The 20,681-nt window shown below is 33.2% G+C and overlaps 3 protein-coding genes across 4 annotated transcripts in view; 1 reads left to right on the forward strand and 2 right to left on the reverse strand.

Moving 5' to 3' along the window:
* The window catches only part of LOC144842397 (protocadherin-9-like), a 215,377-nt gene that overhangs the window by 44,528 nt on the left and 150,168 nt on the right, over window positions 1-20,681 (reverse strand). The gene's annotated exons all lie outside the window — the stretch shown is intronic.
* Window positions 112-16,560, forward strand: LOC144843221 (uncharacterized). 2 transcript variants are annotated; one of them, XM_078700009.1, is made up of 26 exons: window positions 112-129; window positions 2,492-2,577; window positions 2,706-2,741; window positions 5,999-6,066; window positions 6,290-6,356; window positions 6,570-6,708; window positions 7,087-7,115; window positions 7,357-7,392; window positions 7,628-7,777; window positions 8,053-8,106; window positions 8,366-8,505; window positions 9,038-9,188; window positions 9,384-9,440; window positions 9,843-9,899; window positions 10,941-11,107; window positions 11,237-11,269; window positions 11,433-11,607; window positions 12,055-12,214; window positions 12,354-12,498; window positions 13,186-13,256; window positions 13,400-13,543; window positions 14,077-14,298; window positions 14,513-14,838; window positions 15,133-15,225; window positions 15,635-15,844; window positions 16,338-16,560. In XM_078700009.1, exons 2-26 carry the CDS (start codon window positions 2,575-2,577, stop codon window positions 16,527-16,529), a joined length of 2,925 nt encoding a protein of 974 aa, XP_078556135.1. In that variant the 5' UTR covers window positions 112-129; window positions 2,492-2,574; the 3' UTR covers window positions 16,530-16,560. The 2 variants fall into 2 exon arrangements, with proteins under 2 accessions (XP_078556135.1, XP_078556134.1); XM_078700008.1 differs by lacking the exon at window positions 112-129 and adding an exon at window positions 1,402-1,591.
* LOC144843222 (exosome complex component RRP43-like) lies at window positions 17,831-20,637 on the reverse strand. Its single transcript, XM_078700010.1, has 11 exons — window positions 20,618-20,637; window positions 20,467-20,503; window positions 20,234-20,297; window positions 20,037-20,110; window positions 19,791-19,836; window positions 19,567-19,672; window positions 19,376-19,421; window positions 19,115-19,211; window positions 18,753-18,873; window positions 18,431-18,537; window positions 17,831-18,243 (listed from the first exon to the last, which is right to left on the reverse strand). The coding sequence occupies exons 1-11, from the start codon at window positions 20,632-20,634 to the stop codon at window positions 18,131-18,133; spliced, it is 828 nt and encodes a 275-aa protein (XP_078556136.1). The 5' UTR covers window positions 20,635-20,637; the 3' UTR covers window positions 17,831-18,130.

Below are 20,681 nucleotides of genomic sequence, written 5' to 3' on the forward strand. Positions count from 1 at the left end.
CAAAGCTAATTATAGAGCATGCAATATAGCTTTTGCGACACAAGGCTCCTTTCGTGGTGACGCGCGACCCATTTTACCCATAAAATACAATGAAGTTAAAGCGTTTTTTATTGAGGTATTATCCACCAGGTATGTCTACTATTTGATTAAGATACATTGTTCGGCGCTAATGCAGTTTCGTACCCACCCCTTAAAATTACTCAAAATTGTTTCAATAGCCTACTTCATCTAACCTACTCACGAGTTGTCTACAGCATTCTGCAACCATAAAATTGTAAAATATCGATAACTTTTTATTTATAAATATTTTTAATCAATTGATAATTGAGCACCCTTCAGAAATCAATCGCAAGCTTAGCTTCGCGAAAATCATCGCTAGGCCTGCCGATAAAAGTACGGAGGCCTCATAGGGCATCGATCTATAGAGGACGCTGTTATGGTCATATTATATGTCTTTAAAAAATATTCCTCGTGAAACGAACTTTTAAGTTTTTTCATAAAGAAATATTTTGTGTTTAATTATGTTGTTAATTTTTAGAAATTCTTTTTAATTTGAGTGTTATTGTCTTGTCAAATTATATTTTTGTGAGGGTCTTTAATGATCAGCTTCGGCTGGATGGACCACCCTCGTAAAATATTGTTGAAATAAATAAAGGAACAGTTGCTTCATTATTAAATGTTATATTTTTATTTTATTTTAATAAACACAACAGGAAAGAAGATAAAAAGGAAGAAATGAAAGACATGAAATGATGTTTTCAGTGTCAGCAGAAGTAAAATAAATTCTAGTAATTGATGGAAAACATTTTTATTATAATTATCATTTTATTACTGTACATTACATTTCAATAAATTATATCTTTCTGTTTTTGTTGCATTTCTTATTTCCATGTATTTGAAGAGGTCTTTCATGGGTGAATAACAAATGTTAATTTATATACTTCTATAAAATCTTAAAACAAGGAAACCATTAGTGTTTCTAATATAGTGATAACATTACTAAAACAATTAATTTGTCATAAGCTCCTTGTTTATTGTACAATGTAGCTCAGGACTGAACGAAGTACTGTAATTCTTTTTATTTCATTTTATTTATTTATTTGACCTACAAATCATAATGTAAAATAAACTAAAACAGAGGAAAATTGGTCTGTAGTACTTAAATCTTCAAGTCAGCAGTCCCATACAATTTATCTTCTTTCCTGTGTGAAATTCTACTATTAAAAAATGAAAAACAAATTAAAAACATAACATATGATGATACCCACAATGATGAATACAATAATTGTATATTATTTCTTTATTAAAAATACGAAATTCATGTCGGAAATAATGCAAATTATTATTTAGTGCGTGCTTTAAACATTAGTAAACTACGCCCTCTATAGAACGTAACTGTTTACTCTATCAAGAGTTAATGTCCTGTGAGGCCTCCGTACTTTTATCGGCAGGCCTAGCGACGATTTTCGCAAAGCTAAGCTGGCGATGTATTTCTGAAGGGTGCTCAGTATTAATTGATTAAAAATAGTTATAAATAAAAAAAATATCGAATTTTTACAATTTTATGATTGCAGGATGTTGTAGACAACTCGTGAGTAGGTTGGATGAAGATTTTGAGTAATTTTAAGGGGTGGGTACGAAACTGCATTAGCGCCCACGCCGGCCTAGCTAGCCTATTATAGGCTTAGCTTCTAACTGGTTCAGGGACGATTCGGCCCTGAGACGATTCGGCCCGGGACTATTCGGCCCACTTTTGGGCCGAAACATCCCACTTTGTGGGCCGTAAGTGGGCCGAAACGTCTCACTTTAGACCAAATTCATATTCATTTTTTTTTTATTTATCAAGTTTTTAAAGGTGTTTAACAATCCGTATTTTATTGATATTGACAAAGTTGATATAATATATATAATAAATTACTAAAAAAAACGTAATTTTATATTCAATTTATTACTTCGAAAACCTTGTTTATTTCGTGCATTCGCCAAGCGGCCAACAGAGGGCGTAACTTGTTTACATCGTTCGCGTGACTAAAAAATGATTATTTTCGACAATGTTTTCAAAATGTTTGCTTTATTGCATCTTTATCCCTAGTAGTGCTACCCCATAGTCTCTCTGAAAATAAAGTTTGGGGAAAAAAGCTTATTTTATGCTTATAAATGCTTATCAAAGCCGATAAATGTAAGTGTGCCGAATCGTCTCAGGGCCGAATCGTCCCGGGCCGAATAGTCCCGGGCCGAATCGTCCCAGGGCCGAATCGTCCCGGGCCGAATCGTCTCAGGGCCGAATCGTCCCGTTACCCTTCTAACTCTAGTCTAGTTAGATTAGCCCCCCTCTTGGCCAGTCCTACAGTATCTAGGCTAGGCTTAATTGTGTTGCTGTTTAGTGTTTGTTATATACAGTGCATGCATGATACAAAAACATAAAACAAAACAAACAAATTATAATAAATCTGAACCTTTTACTTTTGCCATCCTGTTTCAATTTTTCTAGTGCTATGATGTGATGCCTTGTCCAAAAAAGATGTAGTTTAATTGTGGTTGAATGTCTCTATGTGGCCAAGCAAATAAAAAGTCATGGTAAAAGAAAATGTTTTATTTATTGATATATAGAAATGAAATGTTTAATAATCATAATGTATTTTAATTGGTGAGCTGAGACTTCAAGTAGTATTAGTAAGTAATATATTTAATTTCTGTTTTTATAGAAGCAAAATTTAGAAGAGGCAATTGCTAGAGCTGAGGTAAATATTGCCATATTTTCATTTCATTTTCAAAGTCTTTTCTTTCTGGAGAAATATGATCCTGTTTTATTAATTAGTTATCCGCACTATGGCGGATAACTCCTTGTAACTGTCCTGTTTCATCATCTTTTTTTTGGTTATCCGCAACTAGTAAGTTGCGGATAACCCTTGTTATTGTAAATATCTTTTTTCTTCATCTTTATTCTTCTTTCTTTCCCGGATTTTTGTGCGTCGCATATCTCTCATCCTTGTCAACATAAGATTGTATAACTTTGTCATAAGATTGACCTGTAGCTGTAGATGTGCAAGAAACTTCGTTATATGACTTTAGAGTCGCGCAGCGTAAGTTACGCGCGATTTTATGAATTTCAATGATTGGTCATAGATTATAAACCAAAAGTCATTTTATATTGACACTTGGTGAAAATTTAAGTTAAATTAAGGGCAAACTTTCTATGGATTAAAAGTGACATGTTTCACAAGAAGTTATGCGCGCACGCGCATTTAAAAATTAAAAATGCGCAAAATTAATTTCTAATCAACTTTCTACGCTGATCATGACATTTTGAGCATGTCAAAAATTCCCACGCGCGCGAAAAAAATTACGCGTAAGGTGCGCACGGACATGACAATCATGTGTTTTTCTCTTGAATTATAATTTTACAGTCTTTCCTAGTTATTTTAAAAAAGATTGACATCATTTCAAATTAAAATGACGTCATACGAACACGTTGATTTACACCATTTGCGTGCGTTTTAGTTGCAAAAGTGACAACAAATTGTCAAAATTAAGCCTATTTTTAATCTATTATAGCTCCTCAGGATCATCCATGACCCCCAATTTTTTTAATTTAATATGTAAGCAGATATGTTGTAGATATGAATTCATGCAGAATCTTTACCCCTCGAATGTTATGACGTCATCGTATGGCCACACGAATGTAAAATATAGGATTTTTTACTCTTTCGTTATTGCTCATCACATTAAATAGAGCGCATCTCGCTTATACGTATTCCATTTCCACAGATATTTTAATACTCTCTAGGTCAATCAACTATCTTTCGCATGAGTTAAAAATATTTTAATTTTTATGACGTCATCATGTATAAAAAAGTAAATAACGTGGGTCCCCTATTTTCATCTTTACAGTAAATTTCAATCTGTTATAGCTCGTTAGAATAAAAAGTGATAATCATGATTAAAACGTTTTCTGGAAGCTATTGGATTGTAGATACGAATGTATGTGAATATTTTGCCAATCAGATGTTGTGACGTCATCATATGGCCAGTTGAATTCAAAAAGTCATATTTTCATCTCTTGCGTAAAAGTTAATTGCGTTTAAACGAGAGCGCATCTCACTTTACGTACCCAAAATTCTTCAAATTTGTTTTAATGTAATTATTTAGATAATTATCTTCTAAAATTGTTATCTTTATATGTCAATTTGATGATGTCATCGTGTTAATAATTGGATTTAGAAGATGGGTCTCGTAATTTCGTCTATGCTACACTGTAATACAGTGTATTCTGTAAATACTGTAATTAATATGCTGTATGCTACAAAATAGGTACAATTCAGCACTGTAAACATATTTAATTCATGTCATAGGATGGCATAATAATTGTCGGTGTTCATATATTTTAAACGTATGTGCATGTTGCGTTTGCGCGGATAACCCGAACTCGTCAAAGTGACGAGTTCAAATCTAGTTTTCTGTATTATTCTTCTTTCTTTCTGTCATTTTTGTGCAGAGCGTATCTCTAAAACGTGTAAAGTTAACATTTTATAACTTTGTCAACATATGGGCAATCACATGAAGTTGTGCTTTCCTATAATTGAATGACGTCAGAGTTGCGCAACATGACTTACGCGCGTTTTTATGAATTTCGCGTATTTAACATAGATCGAAAACCATATAACAATTTAAATTGAAACTTAGCAAAAGTCTAATTTATATCGTGCGCTAACTTTTTGTGCACTAAAATTGGCATGTTTTACACGAAGTTACGCGCGCACACGCGTTTAAAATTTTACAATGCGAAAAATCAATTTCTAATAAACTTTCTACGCGTTTCATGTCATTTTGAGCATGTCAAAAATTCCCACACGTGCACAAATTTTTACGTGCGTGGTGCACACGTAGCGTTAAAAACGTCATTTTTTCGAGTGATTTATGTTTTTCCAGCCTTTTCTATTATTTTTACCAACTTTTAAACAATTTCGACTTCAAATTACGTCATACGAGCACGTAGAATATGATAATTTGCGCACTTTTTTGATGAAAAACTTCAAAAATTCGTCAAAATTAAGCCTTTTTTTAAACAATCATAGTTTCTAAACTAAACGGTAAAAATTATTTTTATTACATTTTCTGGAAGTTGATAAGTTGTAGATATCAGATCATGCATTAATATGGCTAACCGGACATTGTGACGTCATCGTATGGCCACGCGAATATGAAATTTAGGATTTTTGTATCGTTCGTCATAACTCCTCACATTTAATAGAGCGCATCTCCACTTATCCGTTTTCCATGTTCACCCCGAATTTGATATTGTCTAGGTCAATCAACTATATTTAGCATGAGTAAAAAATATTTTAATTTTTATGACGTCATCATGCCTAAAAATTTAAATGACGTGTGGCATTAATTTCATCTTTACAGTAAATTTCAATCTGTTATAGCTCGTAAAAATAAAATGTGATAATCACGATTAAAACGTTTTCTTGAAGCTATTGGATTGTAGATACAAAATCATGTGAAAATTTTGCCAATCGGATGTGGTGACGTCATCATATGGCCAGTTAAATAAAAAAAAGTCGTATTTTCATATTTTGCGTCATAGTTCATTACATTTAAAAGAGCGCGCATTAATATTTCACGTATTCAAATTTCTTCTACACGTTAATATGTTGTTGCTGAGATAATTTCCTTCCAAAATTGCTACCTTCGCGTTTCATTTTAAAACCATCAACATGTTAAAAATTGCAATAAATAGCGGGTCCCGTAATTTCCCCTATTCTACACTGTATGTGATATGTATACAGATTACACTGTGTATACTATATATGAATCAAAATAATAGAATTCAGCAATAACAACATATCATAGTCTTCAGTTCAGGTCATAATTCCATAATCTTTTTCCGTGTGCAATATTCCAACGTATGGCGTGGACGTGGCGTTTGTCGTGCGGATAACTAACTCGTCAAAGTGACGAGTTTCATGTCTAGTTTGTTATTGTTTCATTTCAGGAGATAATTGATCATGTACGAAACAAACCATCCAGGCAGAAGTACTCGAGCTCATCCACTGCAAAATGGTGATTATTTTATTTATAATTCTATTCACGTATTTAAAATAATTAATGACTTTAAATGTTTAAAAGACCCGTGCTCTTACATATTTGACCTCAAATTAACGATAGTTGTCGCCACCTGGAATATTTGTCACGGCAAATAAACTTTTACTTATCGTTCATCTAAAAGCTGGAATGAACTTCCAAATGAATTAAAAATTAACTTTTTTTGGTTTTTTTCCATAAGGAAATCACTACCACAAAATCTATATGATATGTATGTCGAAGAAATTCAGAAAGACCCAGAAAATAGGGTAAGTTGGCTTTATTTATTTGTCTTTTATATTTAGACAGCCATACATTTATACAAGCAAATTCGTTTACTAGCCTTCTAAAAGATAGTTCACAAGATATACACAAGATGCTCTGAATTGGGGTTTTTTGTCATGAGAAAAATCCACATCTGACTGGATTGTCAAATCAATTCTTGATATTGTTGCTGAATTATTACTTTTTTTTGTTTTCAGAAAGTTCGGTACGGATGTCATTTACTAGACAAACTGGCCAATCGTGATCGGGAGAAGTTGCAATGGCGTTGTTTAATTGTCAATTTATATCCAGCTAACCAAGGGTACAGCTTAATGCTACCTGGAAAGGAAATAACAGGTTTTTATATATTAGTTTTCTTTGTTTTGTTTACGTATTTAGGATAGTAAATGATAATTATCCTTGGCAAAGTCTTTTGTATGTGTAACTCTGTAGTGTATAGTTATGTTCAGACTGCCTTACGTCCGAGGTAAAGTTACGTCAGACATGCAATTATACCCACACATTATTGTGATGAGTGTCCACAAGGTGAATTTAAAGCAAGATCAAAGGACTGTTACGACTTCATCATGGCCAGGCGAGCTCAGTGTCCTTTTGTTAATGCCTTGGTTGATGTAACTTAACTGCTACTTCACAGCTTAACACTGACTTGTCATGAATATTCTTTATGAAAATGAAATTTTGAATTAGTAGAATATTTTTCCCCTATTTTTGCAGAATCAGAAACAGTGAAGCTTCCCTATGCAGTAAGTATAAAATCAAGAAAGTTTATATATCATTTAAAATTTTAGACAAGTTTTCTTTCTTGTGATGACCATTCCAATCACAAGTGACTAAAAGTTTCAACATTATCGAAACTTTATTTCTTTTTTTGGAGACGCATGTTGTACCAAGAAAACTTGCTGTACTAATCATAAGTTCAATGTTATAACGCATTGTATTCATTTATAAACTTAGTAAATACATCTTTCTCTCTTTTATTTTTAGGAATCAGAATTTTTAGATTTTATAGACAATGAGGAGGTAAGTACTCCTTTAAGCTTGGTTCCTACTTTTAATAGGAATTTTTTAGTTGAAGGTGTTGAGTTCCTTTGTGCTTGATAAATCATGTATGATTCGACCAAACTGCCTTAAAATGTCTCATCATCAGTTATATACCAATAGGACAGGTTGTATGTAAAGGAGGAAGTAATTAGCATGATAAAACATCAAGGAACCTTTTCTGTAACTGTTCCCCTTTTTCTCCATCTTTCAACAGCTTCCTCCAATTTTAGTGGACCTAATAGAGCAATCGCATCCATTTCTTTTCTACAATGGTTGCATAATAGCAGAAGTAAAAGACTATAGGCAGTCATTAACGGGTCAGTCTTGCGCAAGCCGTCATGTTTTACTTCGACCTACACAACAGGTATGTGTAAAATGGTATAATAGTAACAACACATAGGATTATAAGAATTTTCAGTTGAACACTGGTTTTGCCGGTTAACTGCTTTGAAAAACAACACAGTACTAGAGAAATAAGGTAGAGGGGGAGGGGAACCATATTCATTTGATCTGGATGGCAAAATTTTGAATCTCAGATGGCCAGGTCATTCTTAAAACTGTTTATGGACATGACTTTAAGTACAATATATAATAAAAGCATAGCGTATTATGTGCTGTAAATTTCCTCTGTGTTTTTAGTCGGTAGTAGCAGATGTGAATGCAATAGCAAGTGATGGTTATTTATGGACAATGGTAAGTGGCAGAAAATGCTTATTTCATTCTTATTACAAATAATACAAAGCATAAAATGAGGACCAACCTAGAAGTAAACTTGTTTCAGTTGGCATGGTTACAAAAAATAACGGCAAGTGGGAATAGTAAAGTAAAAGATTAATTCTTTCTTAAATTGAATTAAATGTTTGACTTCTTTTATATTAATAGGAAGCTTGTGCTATTCTACTCTCTAGGCCTGTTTTTATAATTAATTATAATGTTTTTTTCTTATTGGCAGGATGATAAAATTCAACTAGAATCGCAACTTCTTCTGGCCACACAAAGTCCGTTGTGTCTAGATCCTTCTCTCTCAGTATGCTGTGTTGCAAATCAATTACACAATGAAAAGCATAGATTCAATACAAAGTCTATACAAAGGTAAAAAACAAATGGCATTGAAGCTTGGCGCATGTAATAATAATATCCTGCGCCTAATGTTGTGAAACGTCTAAGCGCTGAACATTATTACCCCAGTCATGGAAACATACTCCCATTATGCAGCTGGTAATCAGCGCAAAGTTGTGTCTTTATCCAACCGGGTTCCCATTTATACACGTGGGTGGAGAGAGACAAAAATAAGTAAGTATCTTGCCTAAGAATACAAGCAATGCGGCGAGATTTGGATTCGAACCTTGATCTCACGATCAGCCCACATGCCCTTATTTATGCTTGTCTTGCAATCCCGAGATCTTGGGTTCAATGCAGAAAGCATTACTTATTGATGCAAACTTGAGCGTTTGAATTCTGACACCCTATGGTCTATGTATTCCTATTACTCTTATATATCTTATATATATTATGTATCTGAATGCACACACACAATGAATTAGGATGGCGTAACTAGGTCTTAAGTCATCGCAAATCAAAAACACCCTATTAATGAAAATCATTTTTATTTTACCTCCTTCAGGTGTTTGAAGAGATATTCACAAGTAGCTAAAAATAGAAAAGCTGTTCAAAAAAGAATGCCTGCACCCCCTGAGTTACTGCTTCATGATTTTCTAACAAAGAGAAAAAGTAGAAATGCAATATTAGCTGTTGACCTAAAAATAGGAAAACCAGTAAGTGAAATTGTAGGTTGTTTTAAAAAAACACATTCAGAATACCAGACTTTCTGGATAACCAGACATATTTGACCAGTCCAAGGGTGTCTGGTATTGGGAGAGTTGACTGTAGTAAGTGTAATCCGCCTTTTTTTTTAAAGTAACATGATAGTGTTTTTATAAAGTGTATATATTTTTTTTCTATTAACCTAGGGTGTCGATTTATGGAAACAAAGACCTTTAGACACTCAGAAAGTAGAAGCATTAAATGTAAGTAGATTTACTACCTTGAAACATTGTCTTTGTGATAAATCTTGCATATTTCTTTAAACTCTGTCTACACTATCAAACTTTATGTGACAAGAAAATGTGATTTACCCATATAATAGACATGATGATGTCATATCACTACCATATTTGGGCAAATCACACCTTTTTTGTCAAACTAGGGTGGACAGCAGCGGCGGATGCATGATTTTGAAATAGGGGGCCCAGGGCCTAAAAGTAGTGAAATGAAGTTCTGAACTTAATTTGATGTCCTATCTTTTGCATTAGAATTTGTGTAATTTAGAGGGGGCCTAGGCCGGCTGGACACTGCATCATATGTATTATTATGCATGTACATATGGGTTTGTAACATTGTAATGTTAATAGTTTTGTCATTTTTGATAGGTACTTGAACTTGCATCTTGTCCTGATAAACCAAAGATGATTAATGATAATACACCAGTAAGTAAACTTATTTTTCTACCAACCCAAATATCCTCTGAGTCGTCAATCAATGAGTTTTTTCATTGAAAAATTTTTTTATTCTATTTATTATTAGGCCACAATATGAAAAAACTGGGTTGGTTGGATGTTGTGTTAACAACATAAATATGATGATATTGTTAAAAAAGAAAAATGACTGTAGAAAATCATTCATGCATGCAATTTCAACTAAATGGGAATGGGGTTCTAGGCCATTAACTGCAATATGGTAGATTACACTAATTCAAATTCAAATATTCTTTATTCATCCTCAATCATGAAAATATACAACAACAATATATGAGAACATAAAAAAGATGAAAAGGAAACACATAAAAACTCAAAAGAGCTTGATTAGTTGTGTCCCCCTACGTCCCTAACTAGCCTAAAAAACTAAAACATAAATAATAAAAAAGCTAAATCCTGCAAGTCTGCAAGTATTATTTTTAAAATTATTTTTAAAATGATAATAAATGTTCTTTAAACAATGATTTAAATATATATATTGATTTGGTACTTTGTAGTTCGTAATTCAAGTCATTCCACAATTTGGGTCCCACACATGACACAGTAAAACTAGTAGAAGTACGATTACGTTTTCTGAGTCTCATTTTGTCTTTAGATCTTGTATTATAATTATGGTAAGAACCATTTTTAATAAAGAGCGATGAAAAACGCACGTCCTGATTAGTAGTAACATTATACATGAAAAGCCCAATTTGGTACTTATTGATATCCGCAATTTTAAGAAGTTTAAATTTATAGAAACATTCAGTCATTGAATCATTAAACTTTGACCATGTTATAGCTCGTAATGCCCTTTTCTGGAGTTTAAATAACTCATCTAGATAACTTCACCACATGCTAAGGTAACATAGTTTTCAGCATAATGAAATCTTGTGTTAAAATTGTTGAATAGTGGCTCTAATTTAGGCTCTGTTACAGTGTTTTAACGTATGGCGGTTTCGTTCAAGAGACCCCTCTTTCTATCATCATCTGTCAACCTTTTTTCTTATTTAGATTACAATTGAAGAAATTATTTTAGAGACAGAACGTAGCAATGGTAAGATCCATCACGCCAAGCTGACGATCCAACAACGGTTATCAGACTCATGTTATTTAGGAGAACTGTACTCGGACAAGGATCACAACTCTAAAGAAGGCCGTAAGTTAGGAGCAACTACTAAGTAAGTTCACAACTCTTGTTATACAGTATGTTTAACATTGTAAATTGAACTTGCATAATAAGAATCAACCAATCTGATTCTAATTTCCAACGAAAATAATTTTTGTATAATTATCTTATATCATCACAGATTTTTATTGGGAACAAGACACAACGCACAAAGGTAATTATGATTTAATTCATTGTTTTATTTTTCCAAAATATGATTTAATTAATTTTTTGTTTATTGTATTCAGTTGACAAGCAACATCTATGAAAATCATCAGGTTGAATCAATGTAATCAATTTTATGTGTGAAATGCACAAATATTCAAATTATTTTACAGATATTTGAATCAATTCCAAGACCTGCACACTGAAGAGGGCAGAAGACCAGTTAAGATAACGAGGATCGTACCAGGACATCCGCCACAAGTGGTGCAATCGCCTAATTACCCTCATACATCGACGGGTCATGACAGTGCAACTCAGCAAAAATCAACAGCGACAAATGTTGTCAAAGTAAGTTATTTTGTTTATTCTCTCATTTAAAAACGGAGGAATTCTATCACAGTTATATTAAATTTAAAAATCAGGCAAGCCAAAGCTATTACACAATCGAAAACAATTTTAACGAACACCTCAGTAGGCTATTTATTGCTAAATATGTTTTCAACTCCAGCTTTATGAGGTAGAAGAGGAGGATTCCATATGTATGGATGTATGTTAGAAGTTCAGCTCATACAAACAGTTTACAAAATTAAATACTGTAGATACAGTATTCTAGTTACATAGTTACAAATAAACATCATGATACAAATTCTACAGATTTAAAACAACAAAATATTAAGAAATAAATCCATATTAAGTTCACTTTTGTATTATTTGACTTTAATTATATCTATTTTCAAAATCAAAACAATTTGTTTATAAACGTGTGCGTCAAAAATTTTATCTGTGTTTGTTTAGTCTGAACCAGTAAGCAGTGAAGTAGATTACGCCACTAGGCAAGCCAAACGTACTAGGCGTATACCACCACCACCACCATTGAAAATTGCAGCGTCACTAAGTAGCCCTGCAAACATAAGCACAAACTATAACAATAACGCTCAGCAAATGCAAATAACAGGTATTTATAACAATTTTGTTGAAGATAAATTTTATATTGAAAATGCATGTTTTTCAGAATTGTATTATTGAATCATATTCACGTTCCAGTTCCAATAAACATTGCAATGTAATGAAAAAAAATATGTTTTTTTTTTTAGGCAATAACATACAAAATCAGCAGATATCCATATCAGGTCAAGGGTCATCAAACGCACAGCCATTCACTAGCCAACAAGCATTGAATATATTGCAACAACAAGGAAACAATAGACCTCAACCACCAGCCTATCTTAGTATTAATAGGTAAGCAATAGACCTCAACCACCAGCCTATCTCAGTCTTAATAGGTAAGCAATACACCTCAACCACCAGCCTATCTCAGTCTTAATAGGTAAATTACTAAAGCAAATACACCTCAACCACCAGCCTATCTCAGTCTTAATAGGTGAGCAATATACCTCAACCACCAGCCTATCTCAGTCTTAATAGGTAAGCAATACACCTCATCCACCAGCCTATCTCAGTCTTAATAGGTAAGCAATACACCTCAACCACCAGCCTATCTCAGTCTTAATAGGTAAGCAATAGACCTCAACCACCAGCCTATCTCAGTCTTAATAGGTAAGCAATAGACCTCAACCACCAGCCTATCTCAGTCTTAATAGGTAAGCAATACACCTCAACCACCAGCCTATCTCAGTCTTAATAGGTAAGCAATACACCTCAACCACCAGCCTATCTTAGTCTTAATAGGTAAGCAATAGACCTCAACCACCAGCCTATCTCAGTCTTAATAGGTAAGCAATAGACCTCAACCACCAGCCTATCTCAAATACACCTCAACCACTGAAGTCACGATATTAATATTATTAAGAACCTTAGCAATTGATTTCAGAGCTCATAGTATTTCCAACAAAAATAAACCAATACGTGGTAAAAGAAACGTAATAAAGATATATATATAAATATAGTGCAAATTTGTACTTACAGGTCCTGTAGCATATCTGGAGAGAGCTCAAATATAGTTGGTAGCCCTACAACGACCCCTGTGTCTGTCACAGGTATGTATTCATTATAACAGTACCTTAATCATTACACAGGTACGTATTCATTATAACAGTACCTTAATCATTACACAATATAAACATGCAAAACACTGCTGTCTATATAAGTATTATTTGACCATTTTGTATATTTGTATTAGTTGGTGCACAGCTTGGGTTTGCTAGTCTTCCGGGTTCGATCTCGGCGCATGCTATCACCCAGTCAATCAAGTCTCCCCCTCCCCCTGCAACTCCACCTCCGAGGCACCCCCGTCGCATGTCATTGGATGACAGGAATATACAAGGTATAACACTTTTATTTTTTTATACAAGTGATTGTGTATTGTCTTGTCTACATTGTATGACTCATGTAGTAGAGCCACTACCTAATGCTGTAATGTGTTTGTACATATAACTATGTTCAGTTGTTGGGTCATAATAATGGTGTAATGTGTTTGTATATATAATAACTATATTCAATTGTAATTGTTATTCATAATGCTATATCTTTTTACATTCTTTGATACATTACTTTAGAAATTTGCCCATAAATAACAACATTCTCCTAAGCTTGGTTCCCACTGGCACGCAACGCACGGACGTAAGAGCAACGTAAGTAACTTGACCAATGACAAGCAATGGATTATCCAAACTGTTGCTTGTCATTGGTCAATTCGGTTGCGCTTACGTCCTTGCGTTGCGTTCTAGTAGGAACCAAGCTTTAAACAGCACCATTTCAATAATTTACTGATAGAAATGTATTAATATAGTATGTCACTTTATATTGTATTTGTGATGTTTATTCTATGGTATGTTGTTGACATGTTTGCCCACTTAGGTTCTATGGCACCTCCAGCTACACCTCCTATGCAACCCACATCTGCTACCCCTCCACCACCTAGCCCTAAGGGACTTCTCAACTCCAATACCGGTCAAGAGGTACCTCTGGCTAACGTTACTCAGCCTAGCCTAGCTCAGACAGGAGTCGCTGTGGCTCTTACTGTGGATGGCAATAGTATAGCTCTGCCCATCACTGGTCTTGTAAACCACTCACAGTCAGGTGAGGCTTAGCCCACAAGCTTTTGTTTTTTTGTGCTTTTAATGAATAACGTTTTTGGTAATTGTCTTTATTATTATTGTTTTCTAATTATTCTTGGAATTATTTGATGTTTCACTAGACTCTTGTTTAAAATTAAATTATTATTATATTATTATTATTGAAATATTAAAAAGAAATAATGATCAAAATTATTATTTTTGTTTACATTACAAAGGCTTAGTTCAAAGCACGGGAAATCTAATCAACACACCGATTGGCGTAATGTCCTCTCTCGGAAATCTTATATCCACATCGCAAGGCGTTATCCCTCTACAAACGACGCCATCCCTCGGAAACTCCACAACGTCTAGCAACACGATCGCCATCACAAACACAACGCAAGCCAAGTTGAACAGCACGCAGCTGGTTGTGGGGAAATCGCCGAATGTGGTGAACCTGAGCAACATCCAAAGCATTAGTTCATCTGACATGAACCAACTGTTGACTGTCCTCAAGAAGTCTGGTGCCAATCAACAGCTACAAAATGTATCACTTTTACAGGTACGATAACATGCATTTATACCTTTACTAGAAAAAATACCCCACGTCAGAGTGACTACCCAACTCTCTCCAACTGTTTGCCCCTCCGTGGTAGTTTTCAAAGATAGTTTATAATCTTAGTACAATTCTGATTAAATTTTGCTACTCCATTACTTCTCACATAACCCAACTCCTCCCCCTACATGGCAGTTTTTAAATTTTATTTATACAAACTAATAATGTTCAGCGCATAGAGATTTCACAACGTTAGGCGCTATATAAATCCAGGGTATTATTGTTATTGTCTTTCTATAGCTACCTACGACTAGCAACATTCTTCAAAGAAGTCAGAATATTTCCCAGAGTTCAACAGTAGCGTCAATCAGACAGGCAGCCAAGAATCAACAGGTACAGTGTTAAATGTATATTTTATTTTCACTTTTCATGGAAAGTGTCCCCTTAATAGGGATGTCCCAAAAAAGGAGTTTTATTATGTTTAATTAGTTGATTTACATGTATTTAAAACAATTCATATAAAAACTGTCTGTGAAGACACCCCTATTCCCCAAGATCAAAATGTTTAGTTTATTCCAGGTTTAAGAAGAGCATATAATAATACTCTCACTGTTGCTATAATTCTTTTTTGTTGTCAAAAAAGTTTTTTTCCAAAACTTTTGTAATTTTGTATATTTTTATAGTATTTGTAATATTTTTGAATATGTAAATTATTGTATATAAGATTTATATTTTTGTACCGCACTTTGGTCTTTGGGAAAAGTGCTATATAAATAACTATAATAACAAATCTATATTTCAGCGACAGCAGCAACAGATTGTGTACAACACCAACCTACAACAGCAGCAGTCAAATCTGAATACAGTGTTACAGCAGCAGCAGCAGTTGCAACAACAAACATTTCAGGCTGCAAACCAGACACAGACACTACAAGTCCAGCAGGACACACAGATACAGAGACAAGGCTCTACACAGTTGGTGACGGGAACCAATTTGTCACAGTTAGCTCAGGTTTGTCCTTAGTAAAATGTTAGGATTTGACTGAAATTCTTCTACTCATTTTAAATCTATAAAACGCATTACATTGTATAATACCCATTACTAACCTATAAAATGTAACATATTGTTACCATGCCAAAGTATTTCCGTATGCCTGTAAATATTAAATCGATCAATCTCTCTACATTACTTTACACCCTAACAAACTAACATGTAATGTTATCCAATTTGTCACAGTTAGCTCAGGTTTGTCCTTAGTGAAATGTTAAAGATTAGACTTAAGTTCTTCTACTCTTTTTAAATCTATAAAATGCCTTTCATTGGGTAATACTAACCTATAAAATGTAACATATTTGTTAACATGTGAAAGTATTTCCGTATTACAAGTTAAGGCCTGTAAATATTAAATAAATCAATCTCTGTACGTTACCTTACACCCTAACAAACTAACATGTAATGTTATCCAGACAGATATGTAATTATTGGTTGCATTTTTTTTCAATAGTTGCAAGCTATACAGCAACAGCAGCAGCTACAACAACAGCAACAGTTGCAGCAACAGCAGCGGCAACAACAACAGTTGCAGCAGCAACTTGCAGCCCAGCAGGCGTTCAGCAAACACCAACAACTGCAACTATGGCAGCAGCAACAACAGCAAAAAGCAGAAGTTAAACCAAAAGGAAAGAAGAAAAAATGACATGTTTTGTAGAATATTTTAATAAAATCCTCATGATGTCACATGATCTATATTTTATTACTACTTGTAACTTTTTAATAACTTTTTTGTGTAAATATTTTAATTATTGAATTATTCAATTTGTGTAATGTAATCGACCCAATATTAATTATTGTGATCCACTTAATAGTGGTAGAAAGATCAACATTTTGGCACATGTGGAGTTTCATATGTATAATACCTGAGCTGCAATTTTACAGACAAAATTCAAAATGCTGACAGGTGAATTAACAACATAAAAAGACAATAACTGGAGATATGAGGCAAGTCTATAGTGATACCTACATTTTACAGTACAGCACCTAAAGCTGGGATCCGTACATGGGAAACCAACCAAATTTAGTTTTAAAATAATAGAGATTTTATTGAATAATAATTTGATTATGTGAATTTAGAACATTCATTTGATTTGCAGAGGGAAGAGGCGAGGCAGTCTCTCATTTTAATTGTGTACACATTTGAAAAGGGGAATTTTAAATGATTTGATTTTAAAATCGTATTTTAATGTATGAATATAAAATGGATCAATTTATCATGACATTATAAATTGTGGATATTTGATGTATTAATAATATTTCAATAAATATATTGTATTGTTTTAATAATGAAATTAACTAATTTATTCATAACAATACACATTAGATAAAGATTGGCTAGAAATGTTCAAACCAAAATTATAGAATTGAAACTATCCCAATTATCTTCTACAGAAGTCTACAGAACATGTTGATGTATGTGTAGATGAAGATTTAGCAAATTGATATAGTTTTAGAAGTGAAGTATGAATAACTGTAATCTGTGAATTTATTTGTATAATATTGGTTTTAATGTCGATCACTGCCATTCTCATTTGGAGGTCAAATAATTTTAAATGAAAGCAGAAAAGAATGCCTCTATTTTAAATGGCAATTAAATGTTTATGCAATTTTAGTTAATGCTTTTAATGACATACATAGTAACTGTGATTTTATTTAGTAATTTTAATTAAAGAATTGAAAGATATATGAAAATGTAAAGCTCTGTCTACACTATCAAACTTTATGTGACAACCAAATGTGATGTGCCCATATATGGACATACTGATGTCATATCACTACCATTATTTGAGCACATCATACTTTTTTTGTCAAACTAGTTTGATAGTGTAGACAAAGCTTAATAGTGCTGTATACGATTGCTTTAGGTTAACCTTTTAATGTAACAGTATGTGTATATAGACAGTCTTGTGAGAATGTAATGAATAAAGCAAAACAGTTTGTAGCTACATGATATATAACAGTTTTATTATCAAAAAGACATTTTGACAATTATATACATTTTTATTCTGTGCATGATTCATAAAGTTTTCATCTTTAATTTTAGGCTAAAATGACACCTGTCATTGCGTTGTCGACTTGGACCTAGAAACCATCAAAAGTGTTGAGGTGTAGAGCGAGGAAACACATTCTAATATTCCTGCGTATGCACAATGAATTAACAACGTAATGGTATTCCATGTGTGTACCCAACCCATAGACACATTGTTTTCTTTTCCCACCCCTAGGTTCATTAGCACTGCACTACTACCTCCCTATACTATCAACAGTAGTTGTTATCAGTTTTCTAACTTCTGTTGCTCTTAGTTTTCCTCTGTTGATGCAGTCTTGGAGTTGGTTTTCTGTCAATGGGCTGCCACCTAAAAATAAAAATACTTTACAGTTGATTGATGTACTAGTTACCACTCTTGTGTCATAATTAGGGGCTTTATTAGCACAGCATTGCTAGAGCTAGAACGGCAGAAAATGCTAGATTCCATTAAGTTCAGTACACTGTACTTAGTGAGAGCCATACTGTACTTAGTAAGCTAACCTAGCAAGACTTACCTGGTTTATGAAGACAACACAGGTGGTTGTTTTTATTCAGAGCAATAGTTACAACACCTGTTGCTAGGTCTTCCTCTTCAATTGTTGGGTCAGCAATTAAGATTGTGCTAAAAAAACAGCATTAAGACAAGCATTTTATATTCACATTTTTACCATATCTATTATTATTATCTATTATCAGGATATCTATTATTATAACTTTCTTTAAACACGATAGCTTGTTTCACTATTATTTGGTGTTATTATACAAGGCTGTGTTAACATTATAATTGTTATTAGGTAAAAATGAACTACTAAAACTATATTCAATAAGCATACATACTCATCGAATATTGCGAATGTTGTACAAACAGGTTGCTGTTGTATATTCAATTTCACTGTCTTCTCACGACTGGTTTCAGCTAACTGTGTTTCACTGTTTATCTCAACAGACGGAAGTAAAACTAAAAGTATGAACAAGTATTGAAATTAAAATGTATAAGAGTATCTTATATACAGTATAATATATACATACTTGAGATATTATACAGGCTTTCAGTTTGAAATAAAAATAGACAAATACATGTCTGGTTTTCCGGAAAATCTGGAGAGAGTCCGGTATTGGAAGAGTATTGCCTTATAGTATACTATACTGTATGGTCTTTTTAAGTTCAACTGCAATTGTAACATCACCTATTGTCTTACCATTTTGAAGGGCAGCTATCAAAGCAATCATGCAGGCATCTACCACGTTACCATCATAATCTAAGCATACGAGATCACAGTACAACACCCAACATAACTGAAGAAAAATATTATTAAAAGGTACTTAGCATTATGCATTGTGAAATGCAAGTACGGTATATGTCCCATATTTGGTCCTTTGTGGCCTTATTTGGCCACTTTACTCGGTTTATGGAGAAATAAGTTGGCTACTCAACCGTAGATTGAATCTTATTTACTTACTTTATCCTCTGAGATACATAAACTGCCAAGATCAATAACTCCAGCACTTAAAAATAACATTTAAGAACATGATAGTGAAAGTTAGTATGTTCTCAATAATTAGATGGTTTCTTTAGTTTATATTGATATTTTATGATGGTCTGTATAGTGTTCTAAGAAGGCAAGATTTATTTATTAACTGGTATACATACTTCTTAATTATATCTGCAATAAGTTGTGAAACAACTTGAGCTTGGTCACTTGGAGGGCCGACTTTAAAACGAGATGAACATAGAGGGGGTAAGTCCACATTTGGTACTGTAATCAAAAGATGAGTAAAAATAATTTTTTTTTATAAAATGTGAAATATACACAAATTAAATTAATAATAAAATAAGTTAATAATGATAATAAACAATCATTTGATGTTGTATACCTAGAAAACCTTGAGTGGGTTGCTCAGCTGTTGGTTTAGCAAGTGCCTACACAAAGTAAGAAAATAAATATTTTGTTAAACAAAAAGACATAACTATCATGTAGCCTAAATTGTCAATAATAATCTTTACATAACTTCAACATGATTTTATTTAAAATATTAAAAATATATTTATTTATTCATGATATCAAATAAGTTCAAATAATTGCGGCTGATTGGTTAACATTGGGCCAAATAAGAACTTACAGCTTTGATACCACAGATGACAGAAGTATGACCTAGCTTGACCAACGCTGACCCTTCGGCTGTAGAAATGGAACCTGAAATTGTAAATCAAAATTATTGCAGAATTGAATATGTAAATTTTCATAATTATTAATAGACCATTTATTATATATTATTTATTTTAATATATAAATTATAATGTTCAGGAAAACACCTACCCACATTCAAAATTGTTGGTCGAATTTCGTCTAAAGATCTACCATCTGGCCGTATATCTTCTTTCTAATAAAAAAATAAGCATATATTAATTTAAAACTCTACAAACAAGTGTCAGCCTAGCCTAGCATCACTACCTATGGTGGACCGGGTAAGAACCGCTGCTGCAGCTGGTTGGTTGTGATTGTGAAAGAAAAGAAAGGAGAACACGACGGGCCTAGAACTAGAAACTTACCAAAAATCTTCTGTAATATTCAGTAGGCTGTGCGGTTCTATAGGTAAGTAAAAAAAATATAAAAGAATACATTTGTAATCAACAATGAACAGAAATTGCACAAAAAACGAAAATATTGCTCATTGTTTACAGACCACGTTTGTTTACTTACTTGAAGTCTGCTGCCATGTTTTCGACAATGTCGAATTGCCTAGAAGGACATTGTTTATTGGATA

The sequence above is a fragment of the Antedon bifida genome, chromosome 5 (genome assembly GCF_963402885.1).
Source record: "Antedon bifida chromosome 5, ecAntBifi1.1, whole genome shotgun sequence".
Lineage (NCBI taxonomy): Eukaryota > Metazoa > Echinodermata > Crinoidea > Comatulida > Antedonidae > Antedon > Antedon bifida.

What these genes read in the sequence shown, in the direction of transcription:
- LOC144843222 (XM_078700010.1), bottom strand. An exon ending in ACCAACAATTTTGAATGTGG is followed by an intron (nt 20,111 to 20,233) that starts GTAGGTGTTTTC and finishes TTACAATTTCAG; the next exon opens with GTTCCATTTCTACAGCCGAA. An exon ending in TATGTATCTCAGAGGATAAA is followed by an intron (nt 19,212 to 19,375) that starts GTAAGTAAATAA and finishes ATTTTTCTTCAG; the next exon opens with TTATGTTGGGTGTTGTACTG.
- LOC144843221 (XM_078700009.1), top strand. An exon ending in TACTTCGACCTACACAACAG is followed by an intron (nt 7,778 to 8,052) that starts GTATGTGTAAAA and finishes CTGTGTTTTTAG; the next exon opens with TCGGTAGTAGCAGATGTGAA. An exon ending in TGTAAACCACTCACAGTCAG is followed by an intron (nt 14,299 to 14,512) that starts GTGAGGCTTAGC and finishes TACATTACAAAG; the next exon opens with GCTTAGTTCAAAGCACGGGA.